At 41.6% G+C, this 24,883-nt stretch overlaps 1 protein-coding gene across 3 annotated transcripts in view; it reads right to left on the bottom strand.

Moving 5' to 3' along the window:
- The window catches only part of CLCN5 (Cl-/H+ antiporter 5), a 150,422-nt gene extending 127,740 nt beyond the window's left edge, over positions 1–22,682 (bottom strand). For 2 of the 3 annotated variants that reach the window (XM_024767860.1, XM_024765657.1), the window contains exons 1-2: positions 22,474–22,682; positions 20,230–20,386 (exon numbers count right to left, since the gene is read on the bottom strand). In XM_024767860.1, the coding sequence (XP_024623628.1) occupies positions 20,230–20,245 (16 nt within the window). In that variant the 5' untranslated portion in view covers positions 20,246–20,386; positions 22,474–22,682. Of the gene's footprint in view, positions 1–20,229; positions 20,387–21,744; positions 21,862–22,473 lie in introns of all 3 variants that reach the window. The other variant, XM_024766412.1, reaches the window with a different exon arrangement.
- Positions 22,683–24,883: the final 2,201 nt, after the last annotated feature.

The raw sequence follows: 24,883 nt of genomic DNA on the forward strand, positions 1-24,883 counted from the left end.
TACACTACCAAATGTAAAATAGATAGCTAGTGGGAAGCAGCCGCATAGCACAGGGAGATCAGCTGGGTGCTTTGTGACCACCTAGAGGGGTGGGATAGGTAGGGTGGGAGGGAGGGAGATGCAAGAGGGAAGAGATATGGGAACATATGTATATGTATAACTGATTCACTTTGTTATAAAGCAGAAACTAACACACCCTTGTAAAGCAATTATACTCCAATAAAGATGTTAAATAAATAAATAAATAAATACTCGTCTATTAAACCATGCAGGGCAGCTGGGAGCAACGGAAAATCATATTTTTTACCCATTTAAAATTCCAAAGTGCTAGCCAAATGGAGCTTGGGAGTCAGTCCAAAAGGCAACATTTTTCAAAATGGTAGCTTAGAGAAATGCCATCCAGCTATATTATACTAACAGTCCTTTTACCCTACCACTTCCTTTAAGCTCCACCCTCCATTTGTGTAATATTGCATCCATGTTAATTGGTGGAGAAGTATAACTCCTTGAGTTTTACTCTGCAGTATTTTAGGTTATTTTTGTTGCTTTTTTTTAGATAACTGGTGAGGTTGAATATTCTTGCAAAAATCTGCAAAATGCCCAGCACCTAAGACTATCCAATCTTGACATACTTGATTGTGCTCTTCAGGAAAAGCAGCAACACAGAAGAGATGGCAGAACTGAAGGAACAATAGCCTAGAAATCAGGAGACCTGATTTCTGGCCCAGGGTTGATTAAATCACTATGTGACCTTGGGCAATGCAACTTAAACTCCTGAGCTATATCTCAGTTTAAGATAAGGTCACCTGCAGTATTTAGGATTAAGAATTAGAACACCAGAGCAATAACTGAAAACTGCATCAGGTCTTAGCATTCTTGTTTATCTCTCTTTAAGTGTTCTGGCAATAAGTTTCCCTTGAAAAAATGAGTATTGACAAAGTTTGGGAATAATTTCCTTTAGTATCTAAATAATTCGAATAGCTAGAAAAGCAAATAAGGGTCTTTTATCTGATATTCATGCTACTATCACTGGAATCCAAACAATCGTCATTATCTTCCAAGGTTAAGAATTACAGGACATCAGCATAAATACAAAGGGGCATCAATGATCACCTCCATGGATCTCTCTCAACCCCAAATTCCCTGGTTTCTCAACTTCAGCACTGCTGACATCTTGGGTCAGATCATTCTTTGTTGTAGGGGGCTGACCTTTGCTGTGGGGGGCATTATAGGATATTTAGCAGTTTTCCTGACTTCTACCCACTAGATGCCAGTAACATCCCCCGCAGTTGTGAAAACCAGAAATGCCTCCAGACATTGAGGTAACCCTCAATTCCTTTGTAATTAAGCTTATACAGAGACCTGCAATTTTCAGTGTGTCATCTGCTTATGACACAGCTTCATTAATATGACATGGAGTGGGCTTCCCTGGTGGCGCAGTGGTTGAGAGTCCGCCTGCCGATGCAGGGGACACGGGTTTGTGCCCCGGTCCGGGAAGATCAACACTGGCAATCTGGATTCTCAAAAGGCATGACCTTACCAGTAAATTTGCGTCTAATAAACATACAGCGGAAAATACTTTTGTAAAGTGACCCATTACACTGCAGAGCTTATCCATGTATCTTTTTCAGAGCCAAAACAATGTTTTCACACAAATAGTGATTCTGGTAGCTAATATTTTAGATTAAGATATTTAAGTTTTAGAGCCCATGATATTTTTCTTTAACGTTAGAACCCTGGCTTTAATTTACTGATCAAAGTTTCCAATAAACTATCCATCACTTTATTCTCCTCCAACAAATCCCCATGCTTCCTCTTACTCACCTAACCGCTCACAAGTTCTGGTTCCCAGTGACTGGGCCCTATACCCAGTCATCCACCTTTTCATCTAAAGTTTTGACAGAGGGTTATTCTACTTCTTTGGGATTAGAACTGGGAAGGAGTACTAATGAGAGCTTAATCAGCCATAAAATAATAGGATCAACCAAACATATAAGGAATATCTTTAATGCGATGGGGACACAAAAATAAATATATATTAGACAATGAAAGAACCACAGAATAGAAACAACCACAGAGAGAATCACATCAACCACATGCCCAAAGTCATTCAGCTAACTCATTTGATAGGCTGATAGTAGAGCATTCAAGTTAAGGGTATTCAGACTGCAGTTATAGGTGAAAAAGTAGAGTTTAGAGCTAAGTTTATGGGTTTGTGACTCAACACCTGGAAGGTAGGACACCAACATGATAACGGTGGTTACGTCTAAGGAGGAGGTTGAAAGAGAACTTTCACTTTTTACTCACGATGCTTCTGTATTATTGTTTTAAGATAAACATGTAATCATGTGTTACTTCTATAATCAAAAACCAAAAGAGGTAAAGCCAGAAGAGAAGACAAAATTTCACAGGGAGAGAATATAAAGGGAGAAAAGGCAAAGAACACTCCCAAATATGGATATAATCAGGGGGCAGAAGGAAAGCAACAGCAGGAGAGGCAGGCAGAAAGAGAACTAGCAGAGTACAACAACCCTGTGGCCAAGGGAGGGAAGTTTCAAAAAGGAACTGAACTGTCAACAGAACCAAAAAGGGAAAGGGGGAGAAAAATAAGGTGGCAGAACAGAATTTAGATCTGAAAGAGGCTTCTTAAAAATCATAACCTTCTCCCTATATTTTGCCACTCAATCTTTGAGAAAATTGAGGCCCAGAAAGGTTAGGCTGCTTGCTAGATAGGTATTAGTAGCTAGAGGGCACAGCAAAGGGAGACCACAACATTTATGGATAGTCTAGCGAATGGGTCCAGTGGAAAGAAAGAAAAGATACCAGAAGAAAAGGGGGGATAATTGGATACATGCTACCTAGAATAGACAGGAAGAGATGGGACTGAAGACAGAAGCAAACAAAAATAATACAACTTTTCCTCTGAAGTGGCATAACTTGTTTCCTTTTTCATTTGGGTTGTTAAATTGGGAGGTCAGGGGACTCACTCAAAGTACTTGGGTTTCCCCAGAACTTCACCCTTGGCACCTTTCCCCTCTCAAACTATACACACACCCTAGACTCCATTTACCATCTTTATATGAAAGACTCCCAAATCTCTATTACACAGCCCAAACCCTCTAATAAGCCCCAGACCTGGGGGAGATGAATCTCTACTCAGATACCTATAGGCATCCAAACTGCAATCTCCATCTCCACAAGTCTACTCCTGCTCCAGTGCTCTTTGTCTCAGTGGAAGGCCCCACATGATGAATGATATTAGGCAAATTACTGAACATCACCTCTCATTATATCTTTGTAAGCAAGATGAAAAAAAAAAATTCACTGGATGACAATAAAGTTAGAGTCACCGCTGTTAGAGCAGCCTTACTCAGTAAGTGTCCCTTAATGTCTTAATGGTAAGTTGCACGTCTTCAATTAGCCTCATTCAGCTCTATGCCAAGTGTAGCAGTCACTTGTAGACCACCTCCAATCATTCGTACCTCCTGGTGTTCATGCCCTTGCCTTCAGGGTGGGTGGGACCTGTGAGTAGCTTCTAGCCAACAGAACACAGCAAGGATGATGGATGTCACTCCCATGATTACTATAATTCCTTCTTGCTGTGGTGACATAAAGACTTTATGGTTTGCTGGCCTTGAAGAACTAAGCTGCTATGTTGTAAAGTGCCTTTGGAGACGGCCATGTGGCAGGGAACTACAGGTGGCCCCTAGGATCTGAAGGCCTCAATCCTACAACCAACTAAAGAACTAAATTCTGCCAACAGCCACGTAGGCTTGGAAGAAAACCCCAAGGCCTCAGATGAGACTTGTGGTCCCAACCAACACACTGATTGCAGCCTGAGAGACTGAGCAAAGGACCCAGCCAAGCCATGAAAGACTTGACTCACAGAAACTGTGAGATAATAAATGGGTATTGTTTTGAGCCGCGAAGTTTGTGGTAATTTATTATGCAGCAACAGAAAACTAATACACCAAGCAAAATTTTATTAATTACTTGGATAAAGATATTCATAAAATATATATAATAATAATGCAAATCTAACAAGACAAACAAATAAAAATTTAACTACATTAATGTTTAAGTAAAAGCCTAGATAGAAAGGTTTTTGTAAATAAAAATAATTAAAAAGAGAGAAAGAGACAGACAGACATAGACATACTTGAAGTAAGAAGTAGGCCTTAGGCTCATTACAAGCTCATAGTAAGATGTAGCTGCCAAAAACTCAATACTATTTGAGGCCATATTAATAAAGTATAATGGACAAAACAAAAGGAGAGCAGTCATATTGTACCATATGAACTGGTCAAATCAAATCAATAACTATTTCCCGGGTGCTTCTATTTAAGGCATTAGGAACATGTATGTTCCTGTCCCTCAAGTATTTTACACTCTATCTGGGGAGCTAAGATAAACATTTCAACAAGTTAAACCATAATAAAGATTTTAAGAAACAGTTTAAGACAATGATAGAAAAGATATTATAAGGCGGGCATTAGAATTCATCTGGCAGTTAGTTAAAGGCGGTAACAGAGGCAGAAGTTCAGAAGAGGGAGACAACACATCATCATCAATATTATGATTATTGTTTTGCTGATATAATATAAAAATGAATGTATTCAACACTGGGATTCAATTTCACATTACTGAGCACAAGCTCTCAAATTTTGAAAAGATGGAGGTAAAAAAACCATTCAGACAAGCTGTGCTATTTCAGGGGCTTTTTAGTGACAGATAACACTACATTTTACAGGTGAGTAAATATTGGCAAAGGAGGGTTAAATAATTTGTTGATTATAACCCAGTAAGTCAACTGTACTGAGAAGCAGATTTCCTCTTAGTCTAGAATGCTAATGAAAACTCACATTACCTTTCTACATTACAATGGCTACTTTTGGTTAACAACGTTTTCACTAAATAATTTGAAATCCTGAGTTGTCCTTTACTCTTCTCCCTCCAAAGTTGACCAGTAATCAAGCTTTGTCATGGCTCTCACATTTATCCCTTCCTTTAATTCCCCCAAATTAACTTCTTATATCCAGGCCCTCACACTGTTCTACCTGAATCTCTTTCAGCGATCTCCTAACTAATCTCTGCAATTCCAGTATCTCCTTCCCATCTGCCTTACATAGTTCTAACCATGACATTCTCCGCAAAAAGCCCTTCAATTCCCGCCCCCCCCGCCCCCACTGCTGGCAGAATGAAGTATGGACCTCTTAGTTTGTGAGCCAGAGTTGGATTCAAGTCCTGGCTCTATCACGTCCTGCTATGTGACTTAAGAGCCTCGTTTTCCTTGTTTGTTAAATGAGGATAATACCAACTGCCTCATATGTCTCGGTTTTCCTGGATCAGTCTCTGTCTAGACTAATGCCATTTGATTAAAAGTGTCCTGGTTTTGACATTAAATCATTTGGTCAATAAAGGGTTGTTATGAGGATTTAATGAGACAATGCATATAATGCATATAACAGGCCTGGCATGACACTTTTTCTCATTTTCTCAAATGTACCTTGTACTTTGCTGCCTGAAATCATATCTCTAACAACAACAACTATAGAAGAACCTACCCTATACTACCCGGTCTACCTCAGGTGCCACCTCCTTACCTTTGCTTAACTCGTATGGTATTCTAAACCTCTCTTATCATGTGTATCTAACACTAGCTTGGGTCACGGTTATTTCTACACGTTTTAACTTACTCAGAGATTAGCTGTGGGGAGGACAGTGTTTACTTTTGATTCCTCTTAGTCCCACTTGTGACACCTAGCAGTGTCTTTCACACAAAAGATACTCACTAAATTACTTAAATTTAGGAAGAATCCAGAATTTTGGCCACAAAATTCCATTTCACTTATCCATCAACTGTTTATTCAAGCCTTCTGCCTTCTTACTGCCTTGAGGTCGTTTCACTTCCTCATTAGTACCACAGCAAGGTCACTAGAGCCAGACTGCCTTGGATCTAGGCTCTATCAGTTACCAGTTAAAAATGCATGTAACAGGACTTCCCTGGTGGCACAGTGGTTAAGAATCTGCCTGCCGAGGCAGGGGACACGGGTTCGAGCCCTGGTCCAGGAAGATCCCACATGCCGTGGAGCAACTAAGCCCATGCGCCACAACTACTGAGCCTGCGTTCTAGAGCCCATGAGCACAACTACTGAAGCCCACGTGCCTAGAGCCCATGCTCTGCAACAAGAGAAGCCACCACAATGAGAAGCCCACGCACCGCAATGAAGAGTAGCCCTCACTCGCCACAACTATAGGAAGCCCATATGCAGCAACGAAGACCCAGTGCAGCCAAAAATAAATAAATAAAATAAATTTTTTTTTTAATGCATGTAAGGCACTTGGAAGAAGCACACAGCAGGTACTGGATAAATGACAGCCGTTATTATTTGTTCTCTTCTCTTCCTCGACCTTAGTCAAATCAGAACACTTTACTATGGAGTGAGGCCTCTCAGCAACATTTTCTACACAGGGCAGTCAACTTCTGGCTCTCAGCAGATACAAAGTTCAGCCCATTTGTCGCTCAGGACCTTCTCTGTCTTTCTAGGATTTCTGTTTCTTGTCCCAGTTTCCCCCTCCTTTATGCCTAGTCCAAGGTGGGGCTGTTTCTTACAGCTTCTCTGATCACTAGCAAAGACAAGAATCTTCCTGTCTGGTTCTCTAAGCATAACTTCCAGGTCCAGGTTCAGGTTCAGTCTAAAGCCACACTCCAGGCAACTCCTCATGCTCTACGGTTTCACCAACCAGAAACATCTCTCAAAAGTTGCACTCTTTATGATTCCAGTCCTTCTACACCAATCTACAGCCTGAAATTGCTTAGCCTTTCTCACTCCAGCCTCTGCCACCTGCCCAATTACACATACAATTATACATCCTAGAGTAAAACATGTCTGGCTTCTTAACCCATTTTTAAGTCTTCTACCATCCATCACCTGGCTAAAATTCCAAATATTAGAGAACCAGGGTCAGTTAAGACTGGCTAGTGACTCATCTCTACGTGCACACAGTTGAGTGAAGGAAATATTCATTACACCAAATCAAGAGGACATTCAGCTAGAAATTCCATTTACCTCTTGTAGCTCAGGCAAAAGCCTTCTTTTGGTGGGGGGAGAGTGGGCTAAAATGAACCTGAAGCATTTGAGGATTTAATTTAATCAAAACTTTATTATGTAAATATAGTCAACTTAAATCTTCTCCGCTTCAAACTTAAGACTATACCTGCATTCCTCCTCGGGTCCTTAAGCAAAAAGCTCAAGAAACTGTAGCCTAGCATTCACTTACAATATTTAAACAAGTTGAACAAGAACAAGAACTATTTATCCAGACACTGAGACACTTAATTGTTTAATTGTGTCCTAAAATACAATTACTATGCAACTTAGGTATTAAAATACCCACAGATCAAAACTAATGACATACTTAAAATTGCTTCATCAAAAAAAAAAAAACAAACCTGGGCTTCCCTGGTGGTGCAGTGGTTGAGAGTCCGCCTGCCAATGCAGGGGACACGGGTTCGTGCCCCGGTCCGGGAAGATCCCACATGCCGCGGAGCAGCTGGGCCCGTAAGTCATGGCCACTGAGCCTGCGCTCCGCAACAGGAGAGGCCACAACAGTGAGAGGTCCGCGTCCCGCAAAAAAAAACAAAAAAAAACCTAACAAAATCCTGATTTTTACCTAATTTTATCTCACTTTCTTAGCATTAAGCTTTAAACAGAGCCACACCCACCCCACACCACCCCCCAAGCCTCCTGGTCATGATGATTCCCTGGTAGCTTTCTGAGGCCTTAGATTTGCCCAAACTCTGCCTCTGGTGCTTCAGACCTGACCTCTCACCTCAACCACTAATTACACCTTTTATTTCTTAGTATAATAGTGTCAAGAAAAGAATTGTGTGGAATACAGGTTTTATTTAAAGTTTATTATTTAAAGGCATTATAGCTTGTTGTAAGCAAGTCAACTTAAGCAGTATAGAAAAGTGTCAAGTGAACATGAAAAAACCCCAGCCATCCCTAATCCACAAGTAACAACTGATAATTGTTTCATGTGCATCATTCCAGAAAATGTCTATGCATATGTAAGTATACATATTTACAAAGTTAGATCTATCTATCCTATAACTCTCCCCTTCTTTATGTTGTACAGATGGGATCATACAATACCATTCTGCACCTTTCTTTTCCCACTTAAAATGTATCTCGGACATCAATCTCTGTCATTATATAGAGAGCTATCTCACTCTTCTTAATGAAATACATTCCATAGTGCGTATACACCATTATTAGTATAACCAGTCTCTCATGATGGACATCGTGATTATCGACAGTGAAAAAATGGCAACAACAAGGCAACTAACATCTTTGTAACATATACTTTTGTGCAGTTCCTTTTTAGACTACATTCACCGGGACAAAAGGTGAATTTTACATTTTGATAAGGACTTCCAAGCTGCCCTCCAAATAGGCTCTAACAATTTATACTCCCACCAACACTGCACAGAGGGTGGGCTTTTTAAAATCAATCACCTCGTCTGAAGTTCCTGCAGCTCGAATAGGGAACTAAATATTTAACACAAAAATAGAAGCACACTGGGCTTCCCTGATGGCGCAGTGGTTGAGAGTCCGCCTGCCGATGCAGAGGATGCGGGTTCGTGCCCCAGTCAGGGAGGGTCCCACATGCCGCGAAGCAGCTGGGCCCGTGGGCCATGGCCGCTGAGCCTGCGCGTCCGGAGCCTGTGCTCCATAACGGGCGAGGCCACAACAGTGAGAGGCCCGCGTACCGAAAAAAAAAAAAAAATAGCAGCACACTGATGATTTTGTTACATCTTTTACTTTATTTAACACAGTCTAGAAAACCAGGTGCCACGGCTGGTGGCAGCCACACCTTGCTGTGATTAGCCTGATTAGCCTTGCCCCATCCAAATGCAAATTCAGAGGTACTATTCCTCACAATTCATCCAGCTCTTCAATAACAAATTCTTTAGGCTCGGAGATTTTATTGAGTGAATTCAGCACAGAAGAGAAACCTATACTTCTCCTAGCAACACAATTATCTCTAACACCAGAGAGATTTTGCTAGTTTAACAATTTGGGGGTTTTTTCCCCCAGTGGTAGTGAACATCTGTAAGCATCACTGCACAGAATCTAGTGAATCGCATCTAGAATAACACTTGTTTAACATTTTACATTTTGCAAAGCACTTTAGCATATCTTACCTTCTTTAATCTTCATGGCAATCGTGGCAGGAAGGCCAGGCAAATATTACTCATTAAACAAAGACTCAACGAACCCATAGTATGTGGCAGGCACTCTCTACTAGACAGCTGGTATGCAAAGGTGAACGAGACACTACCCTCTCCTTCACTGATACCCTGCCCTGTCCAATCTATCTGCAAGGCCTCCACACTGCACTTAGGATACTTCGTTACATGGCCTACAAAACCCTGTGTACCAGCCCCTGCCCACCCTTCCAATTTCTTTCTTTCTTTTTTTTTCCCTTTGGCTGTGCCACGCGGCTTGCAAGATCTTAGTTCCCTGACCAGGGATCAAACCTGTGCTCCCTGCAGTGGAATCGTGGAGTCTTAACCACTGGACCACCAAGGAAGTCCCCACTCTTCCAATTTCATCCCGTGCCCCTTTATACCTCCTTCACTATGGTACAGCCCCACTGGGCCATGCTAGGGAAGAATTCAGGTTCTTTCCACCTCAGGGATTTCCACTTTGTTTCCTCTGCCTGGGATGCTCTTCCCCCAACTCTTCACCTGGATGACTGCTGCCTATCTTTCAGTCTCAGCCGAACTTGTCACTCCTTCCCAGACCCTCCCTCCCAATAAATTATGTCTCATTTATTATTCTTTTTCAGAGGACATTATAGCACTCATGACACTTCACAATGAAATATTTCTCTATTTATCTGTTTGCATTCCAACTCCCCCATATGACTGTAAGACTTAGGAGGACAAGAATCATGACTTTTGTGGCCACTACTATACCCCCAGCACCCACCTAACGCGGTGCCTGGCACATGACAGACACAAAAACAAAAGTGCTAAACAAAAATAGTCAATGCCTTCAAGGGATATACAATATACTGTGGAAACACACAAAGAGAGGAAAGGCGAATTTTACCAGAGGATGTGCAAGGTTTCAGGAAAGGCTATAGAGAAGAGATGACCTCTGAGCTGATAGCTGAAAGATAAGTAGACATTTGCCAGGAATGTGACCTACTGAAATGCTCTAGGCCACCAAAGGTGGACTGAACGTGGGGAAGAGCAAGAACCATGTGATGCCACACAGAATTTTGGCTTTGATATCTGGGTAGATGGTAGTTCAATTAACACAGCGAATGTAAGAAGAGAGGTTCTACTATTATTATTTATTACCAGGGTCCAGAACTCAAGGAAAACAAGCCCTTGGCAGAGCTGGGCATTTGGATGGTGGCCATTCCCCTGCCAACCTGCTTCTCACCATTCTCAAACTAAACAGGAAAGATCATGATTTCAACCTGGGAATATTCAGTGCTTAGTCATAGGTGGCCACACAGCAGGCCAGGCCAAGGAAGGGCAGTGGAAGGACCATAAGACCCAGTACAGACAGGGCCAGGGGGTTCCTCTATATCTGAACACTTTTTATGGCCAGATGTCAGTGATGTAATTTAGTGTGCTTATATTTTTGTGTGGGGGCCAGAAGAAGAAAAGAAGAGGTGGGGAAAAAAGGAAAAAAAAAATTTTCAGTGTCCAGAATATCTCACACACCTGATAACATCTATTTCATTGCCACTAGATCGTCCCTGTCCCAGATTTATTTCTATGTTGCAATTTCTGTGATGCTCTTCATGGAAGTAGTCAGGGCAGAAATCCTAAATAAATACAATAAAATGCTACCTCACCCCTGAATGGTATTGGGTTGAAAAGCATGAAAATATGTCATTACTACGGGGGTTACCTCATCCTATTAACTCCTCAACAGCTTCTCTGGTCTGACCACAGGGCTATAAATACCTGCGTGTTAACAGAAGGTAGGAAGAAGAAGAATCCGGCATTTGTTGCCACCCATAGTGCCCCCCTCCCCCTGCCCCACCACACACAGAACAGCGTTACATGAAACAGGAAGCTCTGAATCATAATCCTGGTTAAAACCTAAGGAACCTATAGTTTATTTCAAAAATGCTAACAGAGGCACAGGAAAAAGAAAAACACATCCTGGAAACCTCAATGACAAAACAATGCTTTGGGGGAAAAAACCCTAAACTTTCCAAAGCAGCAATAAAGTAGGAAAAGCAATAGTAGGGAAAGACTAACACTTATAGAAAATTATAAAATAGTCAAGCCTGGGGGATTGGGGGGCAGTGTAATGCAGTAGAGCTAACAGACTGGCATTCCCACGTGACAGCTGTATGACCCAGAATGAGTCTCCCTGGGCCTCAGTTTCTTCCTTTGCAAGATGAGACACTGGAAACAGATCACCTCAAAAGATCCTTTCCAGTTGAAAGATGAAAACTCTAGTTCAAAAAGATACATGCATCCCAACGCTCATAGCAGCACTGTTTACAATAGCCAAGACACACAAGTAACCTAAGTGTGCATCAACAGATGCATGGATAAAGAAATACACACACACACACACACACACACACACACACACACACACACACACACACACACACACACACACACACACACACACACACACACACACACACACACACACAAATATTACTCAGCCATAAAAAAGAATGAAATAAAGCCATTTGCAGCAACATGGATGGACCTAGAGATTATCATACTAAGTGAAGTAAGTCAAAGACAAATATTATATGATATCACTTATTCGTGGAATCTAAAAAATAATACAAATCAACTTATTTACAGAACAGACTCACAGACACAGAAAACAAACTTACAGTTACCAAAGAGGGGGGGATAAATTAGGAGTATGGGATTAATAGATATATGCTACTATATATAAAATAGATAAACAATAAGGATTTACCGTATGGTGCAAGGAACTATATTCAATATCTTATAATAACCTATAATGGAAAAGAATCTGACGCTGTATACCTGAAACTAACACAATACTGTAAATCCACTATAGTTAAATAGAAAATAAAATAAAATAAAATGTGAGGGGGCTTCCCTGGTGGCGCAGTGGTTAAGAATCCGCCTGCCAATGCAGGGGACACAGGTTCGAGCCCTGGCCCGGAAAGATCCCACATGCCGCGGAGCAACTAAGCCTGCGCGCCGCAACTACTGAGCCTGCACTCTAGAGCCCACATGCCACAGCTACTGAGCCCACGTGCCACAACTACTGAAGCCTGCGCACCTAGAGCCCGTGCTCTGCAATAAGAGAAGCCACTGCAATGGAAGCCTGTGCACCGCAACGAAGAGTAGCCCCCCGCTCGCCGCAACCAGAGAAAGCCTGCATGTGGCAACGAAGACCCAACACAGCCAAAAATAAAAATAAATTAATTAATTTAATAAAATAAAATAAAATGTGGGGGAACTTTTCATTATAAATGAATTCTAGCTTTAAAAAAAGAGGGATGATAAAATTAGAAAAATTACCATTTTTCAACAATTCAGGTAAAGATTGCCAATTAATGCTAAAATTACTGGATGAATGATTTGGGAAACAGGATATTCACAAGGTCTTAAAGTACCATACCATAGATTTTTTTATTAATTATCTATGAAAAGCAGAACCTCAGCAATGAAGAGATATGGCAGACACCTCCTTAATAAGTGATTACCTTAGCATCACCAATAATGGGATAAACTGACATTACATGCCTTCAACCAAAATGTAATGCAGTGGGACATACACAACATCATCTATGTAATTTTCTTGCCAAAAGCACAGAACTGGAATCTAATCTCAAGAAAACAATCACACAAAGCCAGACTGAGGAATGTTTTACATGACAACTGTCCTGGACTCTTCAAAACTGTCAATGTATTGAAACAAACAAAGGAAAAGGAACAGGGGATTAAAGGGACAGATAATCAAATACCTCCTCCTTGATTGGATACTAAATGCCCCCTCAAGAAATGCTATAAAAGATATTTTAGGATAATTGAGAAAAATGTAATTATAGGCTATAAACTAGATAAAATTATTGTATAGATGATAATTCCCTGCGTGCGAACACTATTATTGTTATGTAGGAGAAGGTCCTTGTTCCCCTGTTCTTTTTTTAATTAAAATTTTATATTGAGGTAAAAACTTTATTTGTAGATTCACATGCAATTGTAAATAGTACAGAGTAAGGCCATATACCCCTTGAAGTATGATTATTATTAACCCCATTCTACAGATGAAGAGGGTGAGGCCCAGAGATGAAATAACTTGCCCATAGCTATCAGTGACACAGCCAGGATACAAACCCAGGGAGTCTGTCTCCAGAGACTACACTTGACCCCAGAGGAGACAATTGAGGCTTTTGGAGCTTAGGGAACTCTGGCTACCAACTGGCAGAGCTGGGTTCAGATCCAGGTGTATCGGATTCCAAGGCCCATGTTCCTTCCACAGTGTACGCTTGGGAAGGAATGACTGGCTCTTACAGAAAAAATTTCTGAAAGACTGGTTTTAGTTACCCCCTATTCAACGTTTTTCACCATAATCCTTCTCCCCTGCCCCCATTCTGCCCCGCTGAGGAGTTGTGGAAGGGCAATAATGCAGAGAGACAAAGAAGTCATTTCTTGTACCTGTCGGAGATGAGACACACAGATACTAACGTTTTGATCAACAGAACAGAACCAGATGGCTTTGCCTAGGTGATGGTGGTCCAACTATCAAGCCACACAGCCATCTAGATTTCACACTGAAGTTCTGTTATCAACTCACTGACTGCTTTGTGATGCTCCCCTTGGCCCCCAAGTGTTAGCTAAATCACCAGAGTGTTTACAAATACACTGTGATGTGCTTAAAAAAAACTGCAAAGTTGAAACTTACTTCCTTTGGATCTGAAGCCAACAGAACAGTTTCTCATTGCAACTGTTTTATTTTCACCCTTACCTGACATATTTTGCCACTTCACCTTATTATGTAACTTCCACACTAAATTAAGTGTAATTTCTCCATTTTTGTACACTTTCCCTGTCCCCAATCTCACTCTCAAAAGAGTTTTTGGAGTCAGTAGGAGAGACAGCTAAAAGTTACAAGAGTACTTGAGGAAGTATTAGTAGCAAAAAACTGCTCTAACCAAACCCTCAGGAGTTTGGTTGGTTTTTTTTTCTTTAATTTGGAGGCAAAGGGAGCACAGAGAGGCTGAAACAGTTGTCCAGAAGCCCACACAATTCACTCTTTGTTGGAGGCACTGCTATTTTATACCTCACTTCCAAATTATTAAAAGTAATACATATTTATTACATAAAATTTGGAAAGTAAAAATAAAAGGGAAAAAATATAAATGCATCCTACTACCTAGGGATAGCCATGTCAACAACTTTGGATAATTCCCATCTATTCTGTATTTATTGTCACATTCATAGGTATTTTCTTTTTTGAAATATATTAGATTTGGTTTTTACTGCAGAGCACCCATAGCAGGGCAAAGTGCTACACACACAACTACAAATCATTTGGGGGGAAAAAAAGCTGTAAAAAAATCAAACTGCAACTGCTTTAGTTACGCAGTCCCAACTTGAGGGATCCACGCTGGCAAAGGTGGATATATACATTCACAGGTATATACATAACATGTAAAGACAGAGATATACACAAAGCCCCACTTAAATTGAAGACAGAAAAGGAATAATCCCAATACTCTTCCATTATGTCATGAAGATTTTCCTCAGCATTGGTCTGGATTTTTAATCTGTGGACCTGCCATAATTTACTAACATTCCCCTACTATGGAAATTGTCTTCAGTTTTTCACCACTTATAAATACCTTAGTATATAAAGCTGTGTACATATATCTGATATTTCCTTCAGAAATCATACCTTTAAAAATTAACAAGGAACCCATGTTACGTACAGAAAAAATGGAAGATACAAATAAGTAAAAATAAAGTCAACCGCAATTTCTTTTTAAAATACTCGTGTGTCTATCCTCTTAGACTTTTCTTTGTACAAAACATACATGGACACACCACATATATTAATATGGGACCATACTATTAATAAGAAAAAGTAACAGTTACTAATAATAGTTATCATGTATTAAGTACTTACCACATGCCAGGCACCGTGATTTTCTGATTTAATCCTTTCAACCGTCCTATATATTAGCTCAGCAGTTCCCTAACTTGTCTGCACACTGGAGTCACCAGGGGCTTCAAAATTCCCGGAGTGCTGCATCTCATTCCCAGAGATTCAGATTTAATCGGCCTGTGTGAGGCCTGGGCTTGGGTGGGCTTAAAAAATCCCCAGGTGATCCTAATGGACGTACAAGTTGAGAACTGTTAGCTTCGCTGCTATTTTATCCCTCTTTTAACAGATGTGGAAGTCTGAGGAACACTAAGGTAAGTAACTTCACAAAACCACGAAGCTCATAAAGCTGGGATTTCCATCCAGCTCTTAAGCCCAGAGGCCACACTGTTAACTACTGATAATTTGGGATGTGCTTCCCAACCCCACCATTTAACACCATATCATGAACCTATTTCTATGTTAATAAGTATAATAACTCCACAGTATCATTTTTAGTAACTATAGTATTGCATTGTATCAATGCATCAGAATGCAAGTGTTATCAATTTTCCCTCGTATAGAAAATGCTGCAATCGATATCCTTATTGATACATCTTTGTGCACATCCTTCATTATTTCCTTAGGATGAGCTCCAAGAAAAGGAATTGCAGGGTGAAAAGGTAAACACGGTTTTTAAAGCTTTTGATGAATATTGCCAAATTGACATTCCCACCAGAAGTGTATGCAAATGCCTGCTCCCTCGGGTCCTTGCCAAAGCTGTGTTTTGTCATTCCCTTTTAATCACTGCAAATTATATTGGAGAAAACAGTATGCTATTTTAATTCCCCCTTTCTTTGACTACTACTGAGATAGAACATTTTTTCATGTTTATTGGCCATTTGGATTTGAGTATGTATTTTCCTACTCCCACGCTTTGCACATTTTTTCTAGTAAAATACTTGTATTTTTCTCACTGAGCTGTTAAGTCTTTACATATTAAGGATAATGAGTCTTTTTGCAACTGTTTCCAGTTTTCTCATTAATTTTATGGTTTTGTGCAGAAATTTTAAATTTTCACAGTTAAAACTGTATTATTCTACCTTTCATATTATGCATACAAAGATCTTCCCTATCCCACGATTATATGAGTATTCTGTATTTTTTCAGTTTCTTTATAATTTCTTTTTTTAACTTTTAATTCTTTAATGCAGCAGTTCCCAAACAGGATTACACATCAGAATTGCTTACAGCACTTCTTTAAATGCTCAGGTCTTAAGACTGAATCACAACTGGGGGGGATGAGAACTGAGCAGGAATTTTTTTTTTAACATCTTTATTGGAGTATATAATTGCTTTACAATGGTGTGTTAGTTTCTTCTTTATAACAAAGTGAATCCGCTATACGTATAATAATTTATTCAGATTCCATATATATGTGTCAGCATATGGTATTTGTTTTTCTCTTTATGACTTACTTCACTCTGTATGACAGACTCTAGGTCCATCCATCTCACTACAAATAACTCAATTTCGTTTCTTTTTATGGCTGAGTAATATTCCATTGTATATATGTGCCACACCTTCTTTATCCATTCATCTGTCGATGGACACTTAGGTTGCTTCCATGTCCTGGCTATTGTAAATAGAGCTGAGCAGGAATATTTTTAAAAGGCAATTCCGATGCACCAGCCTCCTTTATTAAGAAACCCTATTTTAATCCTTCTAAATTTACGTTGGTGTCATTTTTCCAAGTTACTTCAGCACATTTGTTAAATAAAGCATTTCATAAGCTTGAAATTCTACTTTTATCCTCGTTGGTTAAGTTCCGTGAGAGCAGAGCCCATACCTGTTTTTACTGACCACTGCATCTCTAGAGCTGAGCACAGTGCCTGGTGCACAACTGGTGCTTGATGTTAATTGAATAAATAAATGAGATCTGAAAACACAAGTCTCCACTCTCATCCCGCCCTAAACTGGCTAGTATTCTCTCCAATATTTCCTTGACCATTAGACCAATGAAACTGATGTTATTAATGATGACCCTGAGTTATCAAAGATATTAAATTATGCCCAGTACACTCTGTTTAAAATGGCCAGGAAATGTCTTAGAGGACTCCATCAAACGAAGTCAAAAATAATAATGTTGGCCATGTTAAAGAGGCATGGCAATTCGGATCCAATTCTCCATGAAGGAACTAGACAGGACTGATCCAAGAGACTAACGACACTTGGCTTCCTCTAGCTTTTAGAGTTCCTCTACTAGATCCAGAGATTGACTCAGAGCTCCCTTGAACTGAGGACAGACCCACACATTCCCTCTTCCACGAGTCCATGGAAAGAAAACTGGAATAGGGAATCAGGAGACCTGGGTTTTAGTTCTATCACTACTATTAACCTGTTTGACCGTGGGTATGTCACTTTACCTCTAGGGGTTGGGCTAGATGTTTTCTAAGGATCTCTTCATATCTTAACCTCTACATAAAGACCCAAACAGATGACTACAGGGCAGGCCTTCCAAGAACAACCTGAAATTCCCGCCACAGAACAGGGTGCCAGGCCCACTCCAGGCTATAGCAAATAATAATGACAGCAGTAGAAGTAGTAGTAGTAACAATAACAGCTACTGCTAAATTTTACTAAGCACTTATATGATAGACAATATTCTAAATGTCTTACTACTAATAATAATGGCACACATTTATATGACACTTACTATGTTCCAAGTGTTTTGTCTAATATTAACTAATCATCACAACAGCCTTATAAGGTGAGTTCTATTGTTATCCCCATTTTACAAAAGAGAAAACTGAGACAGAGAGATTAAGGGACTTGCCCAAGGTCTCACAGCTACCAAGTGACAGAACCAACGGAGTTGAACCTAGACCCATACTTTTAACTACTCTACCATACCGCCACCCAAACTATCATTGTACTATGCTTGTCACTTCAGAGGTTGCAGAAAACAAGGAATGATTGCAGTTATTTCTGTGGAATACTCCCCTCTTCACTAATGCTAGAAAAATTGTTTTCCTCCAATGTAATCTTAAGCAGATCGGATTTCAGGGCCTGAGATAGCAAAATATATTACTTATTAAGAAATTATGACATTTTTATTAAGAATTGTTATCCATTAAAATGTTTTTTATTATAAATCATTAACTACTGATGACATTTCCATCAAAAAGAGAGAAAACACACAAGCTCTTTATGCATCATTAGGAACAAAACTTTAGCTCCCCACTTACACAAACTCTAATTCTATACTTTCAGGACTGTCTTTTAAACATTGACCTGACAGCTCACAGGTGTCTCAAACAAAACAGACCAAACCAAATGCGGCACACTAACTTCCCACAGTCCCCATGCCCCTCTCATTACCTCCCATGTTCCCCATCTCAGTGAATGGCACCACCGGCCCCAGGCACCCAAACTGGCTGTCAACCCAGGCTCGGTTCCTCCCTGCATCTAGTCACAGGATGTTTCTAGAATTCAACCCATTCTCTCTATCCTTGCTGCCCCTGCTTCTGCTCAGACCCTCACCATCTCTTCCCTAAACCAATATACCAGAAACCTCCCAACTGCCTCTTGGCTTTCATTCTCTCCGGCTCCAACCCCACCTCAACGTTGCTGCCAAAGTAATCTTTCTAAAACAAAATCTGATTATGTTACTTCCCTGTTTAGAATCTTTGTCTTCGGGATAAAGTGTAAAATCCTTCCTAGGACATACAAGGTTCTTTGTTATCCAGCCTCCAACTACCTTCCCTGCTTCATCTGAGGTCGTGGCCCACACATCTCACACGAGTCCAACAGAGCAACTTGGAAGTTCCCAAACAGTGCTTCTCTGTCTGCCCAGGATGCAATTCTCTCAGTTGCCCATCTGGCAAACTCCCACTCATTTTTTTTATGCCCAGCTCAAAACTCACAGTTCATCATGCTTTTCTCTGGACGTCCATCACATTTTGCATCTCTCCCTATTATAACACTTATTCAACCTGACACAATTATTTGTTTGTATGTTTGTCTCCCCCATAAGACAAGGAACCCTCTAGGGTTCTGCATCTTACTCATCTCTGTATTCTACTTGTTGAATGAAAGAATGTCTCAGGATTTAAACAAGAATATTCAAACTCCTCCTGATAAATGCCCATTGTGTGAGTCAAAGCAGGGATACAGGCCGAATCTCACATCAAAAAGTATCTTTAAATTGACAACCCTTACACATCAAAAATTCTTCTTACGGCTGTAACCAACTGGAGACGGTTTTAAAAGATACATTAGACCACCAACGAACCTACCTACTGAATATTTATGGACATTCAAGCTCCTTTCATTCTACTGCATATAAGTGGCCCTTAACCTTCTGTGGGTCACAGACCAATTTGGGTAGTGTTTGTCTACCATTTCTTAAACCCACATTCCCTTCTGATAAACATAAAAATCCCACACACCCCTGGAGATTCTGATACTCTCCCAAAGGGCACCATCCCCAACCCCACCAAAAAAAAAGTAACTTTATATGTGGTAAGAATTCACAGGTTCACAAGGGATACAGTCTATCAGGCAAGACATCACTGAGCTTTGCTCTCAAGTCGTTCCATAATATTAAAACAGGCATTTCCCTTCTATCACCAAATATAATCATTATAACGCTAAATATGCTTTCAAGTCTTTACTGCGAAGAGGAAGTCAAGGAGGTGCTGACATCTGTCTCCCCGACCTTTGAAAACCTTATGATAGAAATTTGCCGGAACCAAATAAAAAACAGAAATATGAAAAGATATCCTCCATCTCTTCACCTATAACCCCCACGAGCACATGTTAAAATGAAGGGAGTTCTTTGAAAATGCTCCTGGCACTACATTTTCCCGCTACTCCTACCCCCCCCAAACACACACCCCCCTCTACCCCTACTTTAAAATAATCTGAACTTCCAGCTAGCAGCAACTCCTTTTAAACCAATATGCTTTGTCCTGGCGAAGACAAAGGGTTAAATTAAAGAAACCGCTGCCTGGCTGCCTGCCACTGGCTTGGAGGGTTGGGCTGGGATAGAAAATAGAGGAGGAAAAACCAGTTGAAGGCATAAGTGCTAACTTCTTACCCTGCCACATGGCCATCTTGATCCTATTCTCTCCCACGCTGGGGTCACAGGCTCAGAGTTTCCCGGACCCCCCAGTTTTGTAGGGAGACTCGACTGGGATGTAGATGGAACAGCAGCTGTGTCGTCTCGTTTTCTGCAAGATGCTCAAGCCCAGAACCTGAAAATATCAACAGGAAAACAATACCTAAATGAAAAACATTCAAATCCTTGAAAATCATCTCCTGTCCCTCTCTGGACCTCTCTTTCAAAGATAAGCAGACATGGACAGTGTTAAGTTTCCACCTAAGCAACAAGATATCACAGAAAAAAAAAATGGGGAGATCTGGAGTCAGTTAATATTGCCCTTGAGTGCTGTCCAATTCTGCATGAATCACTGGATCTTCAGTAAGTGGGTTTCAGAATCTCAAAGGATGGGTGGTTGGATGAGATAACCATTAATTGTCTCTCCTATCTCAAAGTTCCACACTTTGGGGAATGAAGAACAGCATAATATCCGATGCCCTCCCCAACCTCCCCAAAACACCCAACTCTGCAACAAAAAATTTGTAGAAAGGAGAGGAAATTTTGTGACTAAAAGTTTTAAAACAGATCTCGTATAGGAAAAGAAAAGAAGGCACAATAAAAACTGAAGAGCGATGCCCTCTAGGTCGTGGTGCTTCCTCTCCGCTTCATTATATTTTCCCACATTTTGCCAGTGTCCTGTAGAGAGCATAGACTGCTTTTAAAATCAGGAAAGAAAAGAACCAAAGGAAAAGAAAAATGTAAAAAAAAGAATGCTAATTTAAGTAAAACCAAATTAATTCAGATAATTCCTATTTTTAAAATGTCAAATTCAGTCTTAGGACAGTACTACCTGGAAGGATATGAAAGGCGCTAGGAATGGGAGAAAAAAATGAAAGGTCTGACTACTTCGTTTGATTCAGAAGGTGAATATATTAAATGCTTTTCTTGTCCATTTAAACAAGTTCTTCATTAAGTCTTCCTTATGTAGCATACAAGCCAATCTGCTTTTTCTAAGAAAAAGTCCTCACCTTTTTGACCTGGGGAACTTCAAAGCAGATTGCTATTTCCATAGCTTTCATACAAGCAACACCTCCACCCCTTAAGTGAAAACGCTAACGTATACATACTGAAGACTAATACGAACTTGAGAGCCATCATTTTGGCCTTTTTTAAATACCTTTTTTTTAAAGGACTAAAGTGTGAATGTGTACACTAATCCCAAAAAAGCCGATAGAGAAAAGACAACGCTTTGGATAAGGAAAGGCTTGTGAAGTCCAAGAAAACTAGGAACTCACAAAGTCCCAGGATGAATTCACCAGGAAAAAGCGCTCTGATGACTTATCTGGAACCTAGGACAGTTTGTTTTGGTTTGCCTTTTTTTCCCTCTTATTTAGCGCGCAGTTAAATAGTACTGCTCCGCGCCTCGTGGGACCAGGAGAATTTAACATCTCCGTAGTCAAACCCGGGTAGTTGCTAATAAATGTATGAAGCGTTCATAAAGCAGATTCTTACTGGCTTTTTGTACTCCACACTTCTGGATTTCCCTCACTTATTCGGGGTAGCTTACACTGACGTTATCACACGGGCACACGTACAACTTCACTTGGCACTCCTGGAAACTGATTTGCTCTGAAATATTAATAAAGTACACGCGCATCAATGTGAAGGTAAAGTTTTGCCCTTGGGGTGGGTGAAGGCGCTCAAGCGCAAGCCTGTAAAGTCTAGAGAGAACCAGCTCCCCGCGTTAAGTGGGAAAAGGAAAACGCAGCAACTACTTTTCCGAGAGTGTGGACTCGGCTTCGCTACGACCCACACAAACCTGCCAGTCCAGAGCAGGATGGATAAGAACGGGGCCTCGACAGGGCTTTACCAGCCAAAGCCACCCTGCCCCAGTCCTGGAAAAGGGACGCCTGCAGCTAACCTCCCCCATTCAAAAGCGGGTCGGGCTTGGCGCGGCTCCGCTAGGAAACTTCGCTGGGACAGCGAAGGGACCCTGGCTCGGAGAATAGGGCTGGGCTCCCTGGAAGATGCCGCCCTGCACTGGCTAGAACTGGCCGGTCTAACTCCTCCGAGTGCCAAGCAGCAGCGGCCGGGCACGGGGAACCCCCATCTCCCGGGGACGGAGCCAGCTGGGGAGCGCTTCCCCTGTGTCGCTGAGCCCAAGGGAGTGCTCCGGGGGTGGGCCGGGGCCAGCGGCCCGCCAAGGACCTGCTGGGGTAGGAACAGCCCATTCGTCTTTACCTGTCGCCGAGGTCCGGAGCGGCAGAGCCCGTGCTCGCCGCCGGCGGGCCGAGCGCTCAGTCGGCTCTGGCGTCCGGGACACTAAGTTGAGCTAGCGCCCCACGTAGCCTGCAGAGCTTCATTCACAGCCCAGCCGGGAGGAGGGGGAACGGAGCGGGCGCGCGGCTCATGTGACAGACGCCTCGCAAGGATCTGCCAAGCACGGCCGCCGCCTGCGCGTGCGCGCCCCGTCCAGCCCTCTCCCCACACCTCTGCCGAAGCGCGGAGGAGGTGATGCCCGCCCAGGAGGCAGCAGGGCGGGGAGAGCCGCGGAGAAGGCGGTGCTCTGAGGAGTTTCCGCGCGCGCAGCCGCAATAGGTCGGCCCTGCTCGCTGCCATATTTAATGAGGACTGGGCGGGTCCTAACCCAGTGCTGGGCGTGTCAATTGCTTTTGAAAAAGAAATGCTCCTTTATGTTTCAGTCTTTCGAGCCTACGGTATGTTTTTTTGGTTTTGTTCTTAAAACGAAACTGTTTATTCTGAGCTTCTGGCCCACAGAATAGTTAGTGGTAGAAATCTAATACTAATTACATTAGCTCACGTATTTTGAGTCTCTAATTATATGCCGGGCACTGTTCTAAGCCCTTTACTTTTTTCATCTCATTTAACGTGCACAATAACCCCACTGGGGTACGTACTATTATTTCTCCACTTTTATTCATAAGAAAACAGGCACAGGGGCTTCCCTGGTGGCGCAGTGGTTGAGAGTCCACCTGCCGATGCAGGGGACACGGGTTCGTGCCCCAGTCCGGGAAGATCCCACGTGCCGCGGAGTGGCTGGGCCCGTGAGCCATGGCTGCTGAGCCTGTGCGTCCGGAGCCTGTGCTCCACAATGGGAGAGGCCACAGCAGTGAGAGGCCCGTGTACCGCAAAAAAAAAAAAAAAAGAAAACAGGCACAGAAAGGTTGTCCAAGCTCACATAATAGTGGTATGAATAGTATGAATAGTGATCAAATATAGTGATGCTTGTAACAGCCAACTCGATCGTCATAGTAACACTGGAAAATCTACACTGCGGTTTTTGGTATTGTCTCCATTTTAATAATTACAAAATAGAGGCTCAGGAAAGCAAAAATTACAAGACTGGTAAGGGGTAGAACTGGGATTCCAACCTAGGTCTACCTGACTGCAAAGCCCTTTGGCCTAGGTTTGGAAGAAACAGCCCCTCATTTTACAAAAGAGAAAACAGGCCCTTGGGGTTTGTTGACCCACTTAACATGATCCAGCTAATTATTTACTGGCAGAACTGAGACTAGAATTTATATAATCAATCCAGGTAATCTAAGTAGAACCCCAGTACGCTAATTCAGAGTCCACTGTAGTGAACAATTTTGAACGCCTGCTTTGGGCAAGCTAAGTGGTGTGGGATACAAAACCTGTATCCTAGACCAGTCAGCACTAGGCCACCAAGGACAAATCTATAATCAAAAAAGTCCGGCTTTTGGACCTATTGCAACAAGGGAGACGGCACACCAGAGAAACCATGGGACATCTTACCAAACAAAAAAAAAGTCATTATGGTGTTGGGGGGAAGGGTGGAGTTTAAGTGAATTTTAAACGAAGCATTGTTTTAGTAAGCTCAAAGCAGGGCTGTGTGAAGGGGTCAACATCAGGTCTGGACTTCGAAGTGAACCCAGAGTCCTGTTTCCTTGGGAACCACAAAGTAAAGATAGATGTGGAATGTTGTGTCCAGATACCCCTTATCTGAAGCTCTGCACCTGGATTGGAAATTGAGGCTGCTTCTCTGGATCCAAGAAACGTATGTACTCCAGACAGATGTGGGATGTTTTATTCTCACTGATATGATTTCAAGCAGCAAAGTTCCTGATAGTCTATGATTGTAGAAAACAAAGTTTCTCAGTGAGTAAAAAACATGGTGGTCACTCAGATAAGGCGACTGTTATCCTCTTACAGCTGCAGCATGTCTCTGGGAGAAATATTGTTCCCCATTAAAGTTACAGCTGGTTTTGTTTGTGTCTGTTATTCCAGCCTGATGAAAGGCCAGGTTTTTGCTTTCTCAGTTCAAGCTAATTTTTACTTTCTCACCTGAGAACATTTATTCTCTGCTTTCAGGCACTGGCAGTATAGGTGGGTGGGTGCATGGGTGGGGGATAGCCACAAGCGACTAGAAAGAATCAGGGCAGGTTGTGCTGAGTCCTCTGATGATGGTAAATGCAAGCAGAGGTAACACCTTGTACAAAGGTGTGCAGGCAAGAAATCACATATGAGGACCTATGAGTAGTCTTCCATGGTTGAAGCTTAGGGTAAAGAAGTGTATGGAAGTTGTAGGCGATGTAACCAGAAGGTAAATTCAGGCCCAATTTTGGAGAATCCTGAATGTTGGACTGAGATTTGTACTTAATTCAGAAAG

Source organism: Neophocaena asiaeorientalis, unplaced genomic scaffold, assembly GCF_003031525.2.
Source record: "Neophocaena asiaeorientalis asiaeorientalis breed wild unplaced genomic scaffold, Neophocaena_asiaeorientalis_V1.1 scaffold572, whole genome shotgun sequence".
Taxonomy (NCBI): Eukaryota; Metazoa; Chordata; class Mammalia; order Artiodactyla; family Phocoenidae; genus Neophocaena; species Neophocaena asiaeorientalis.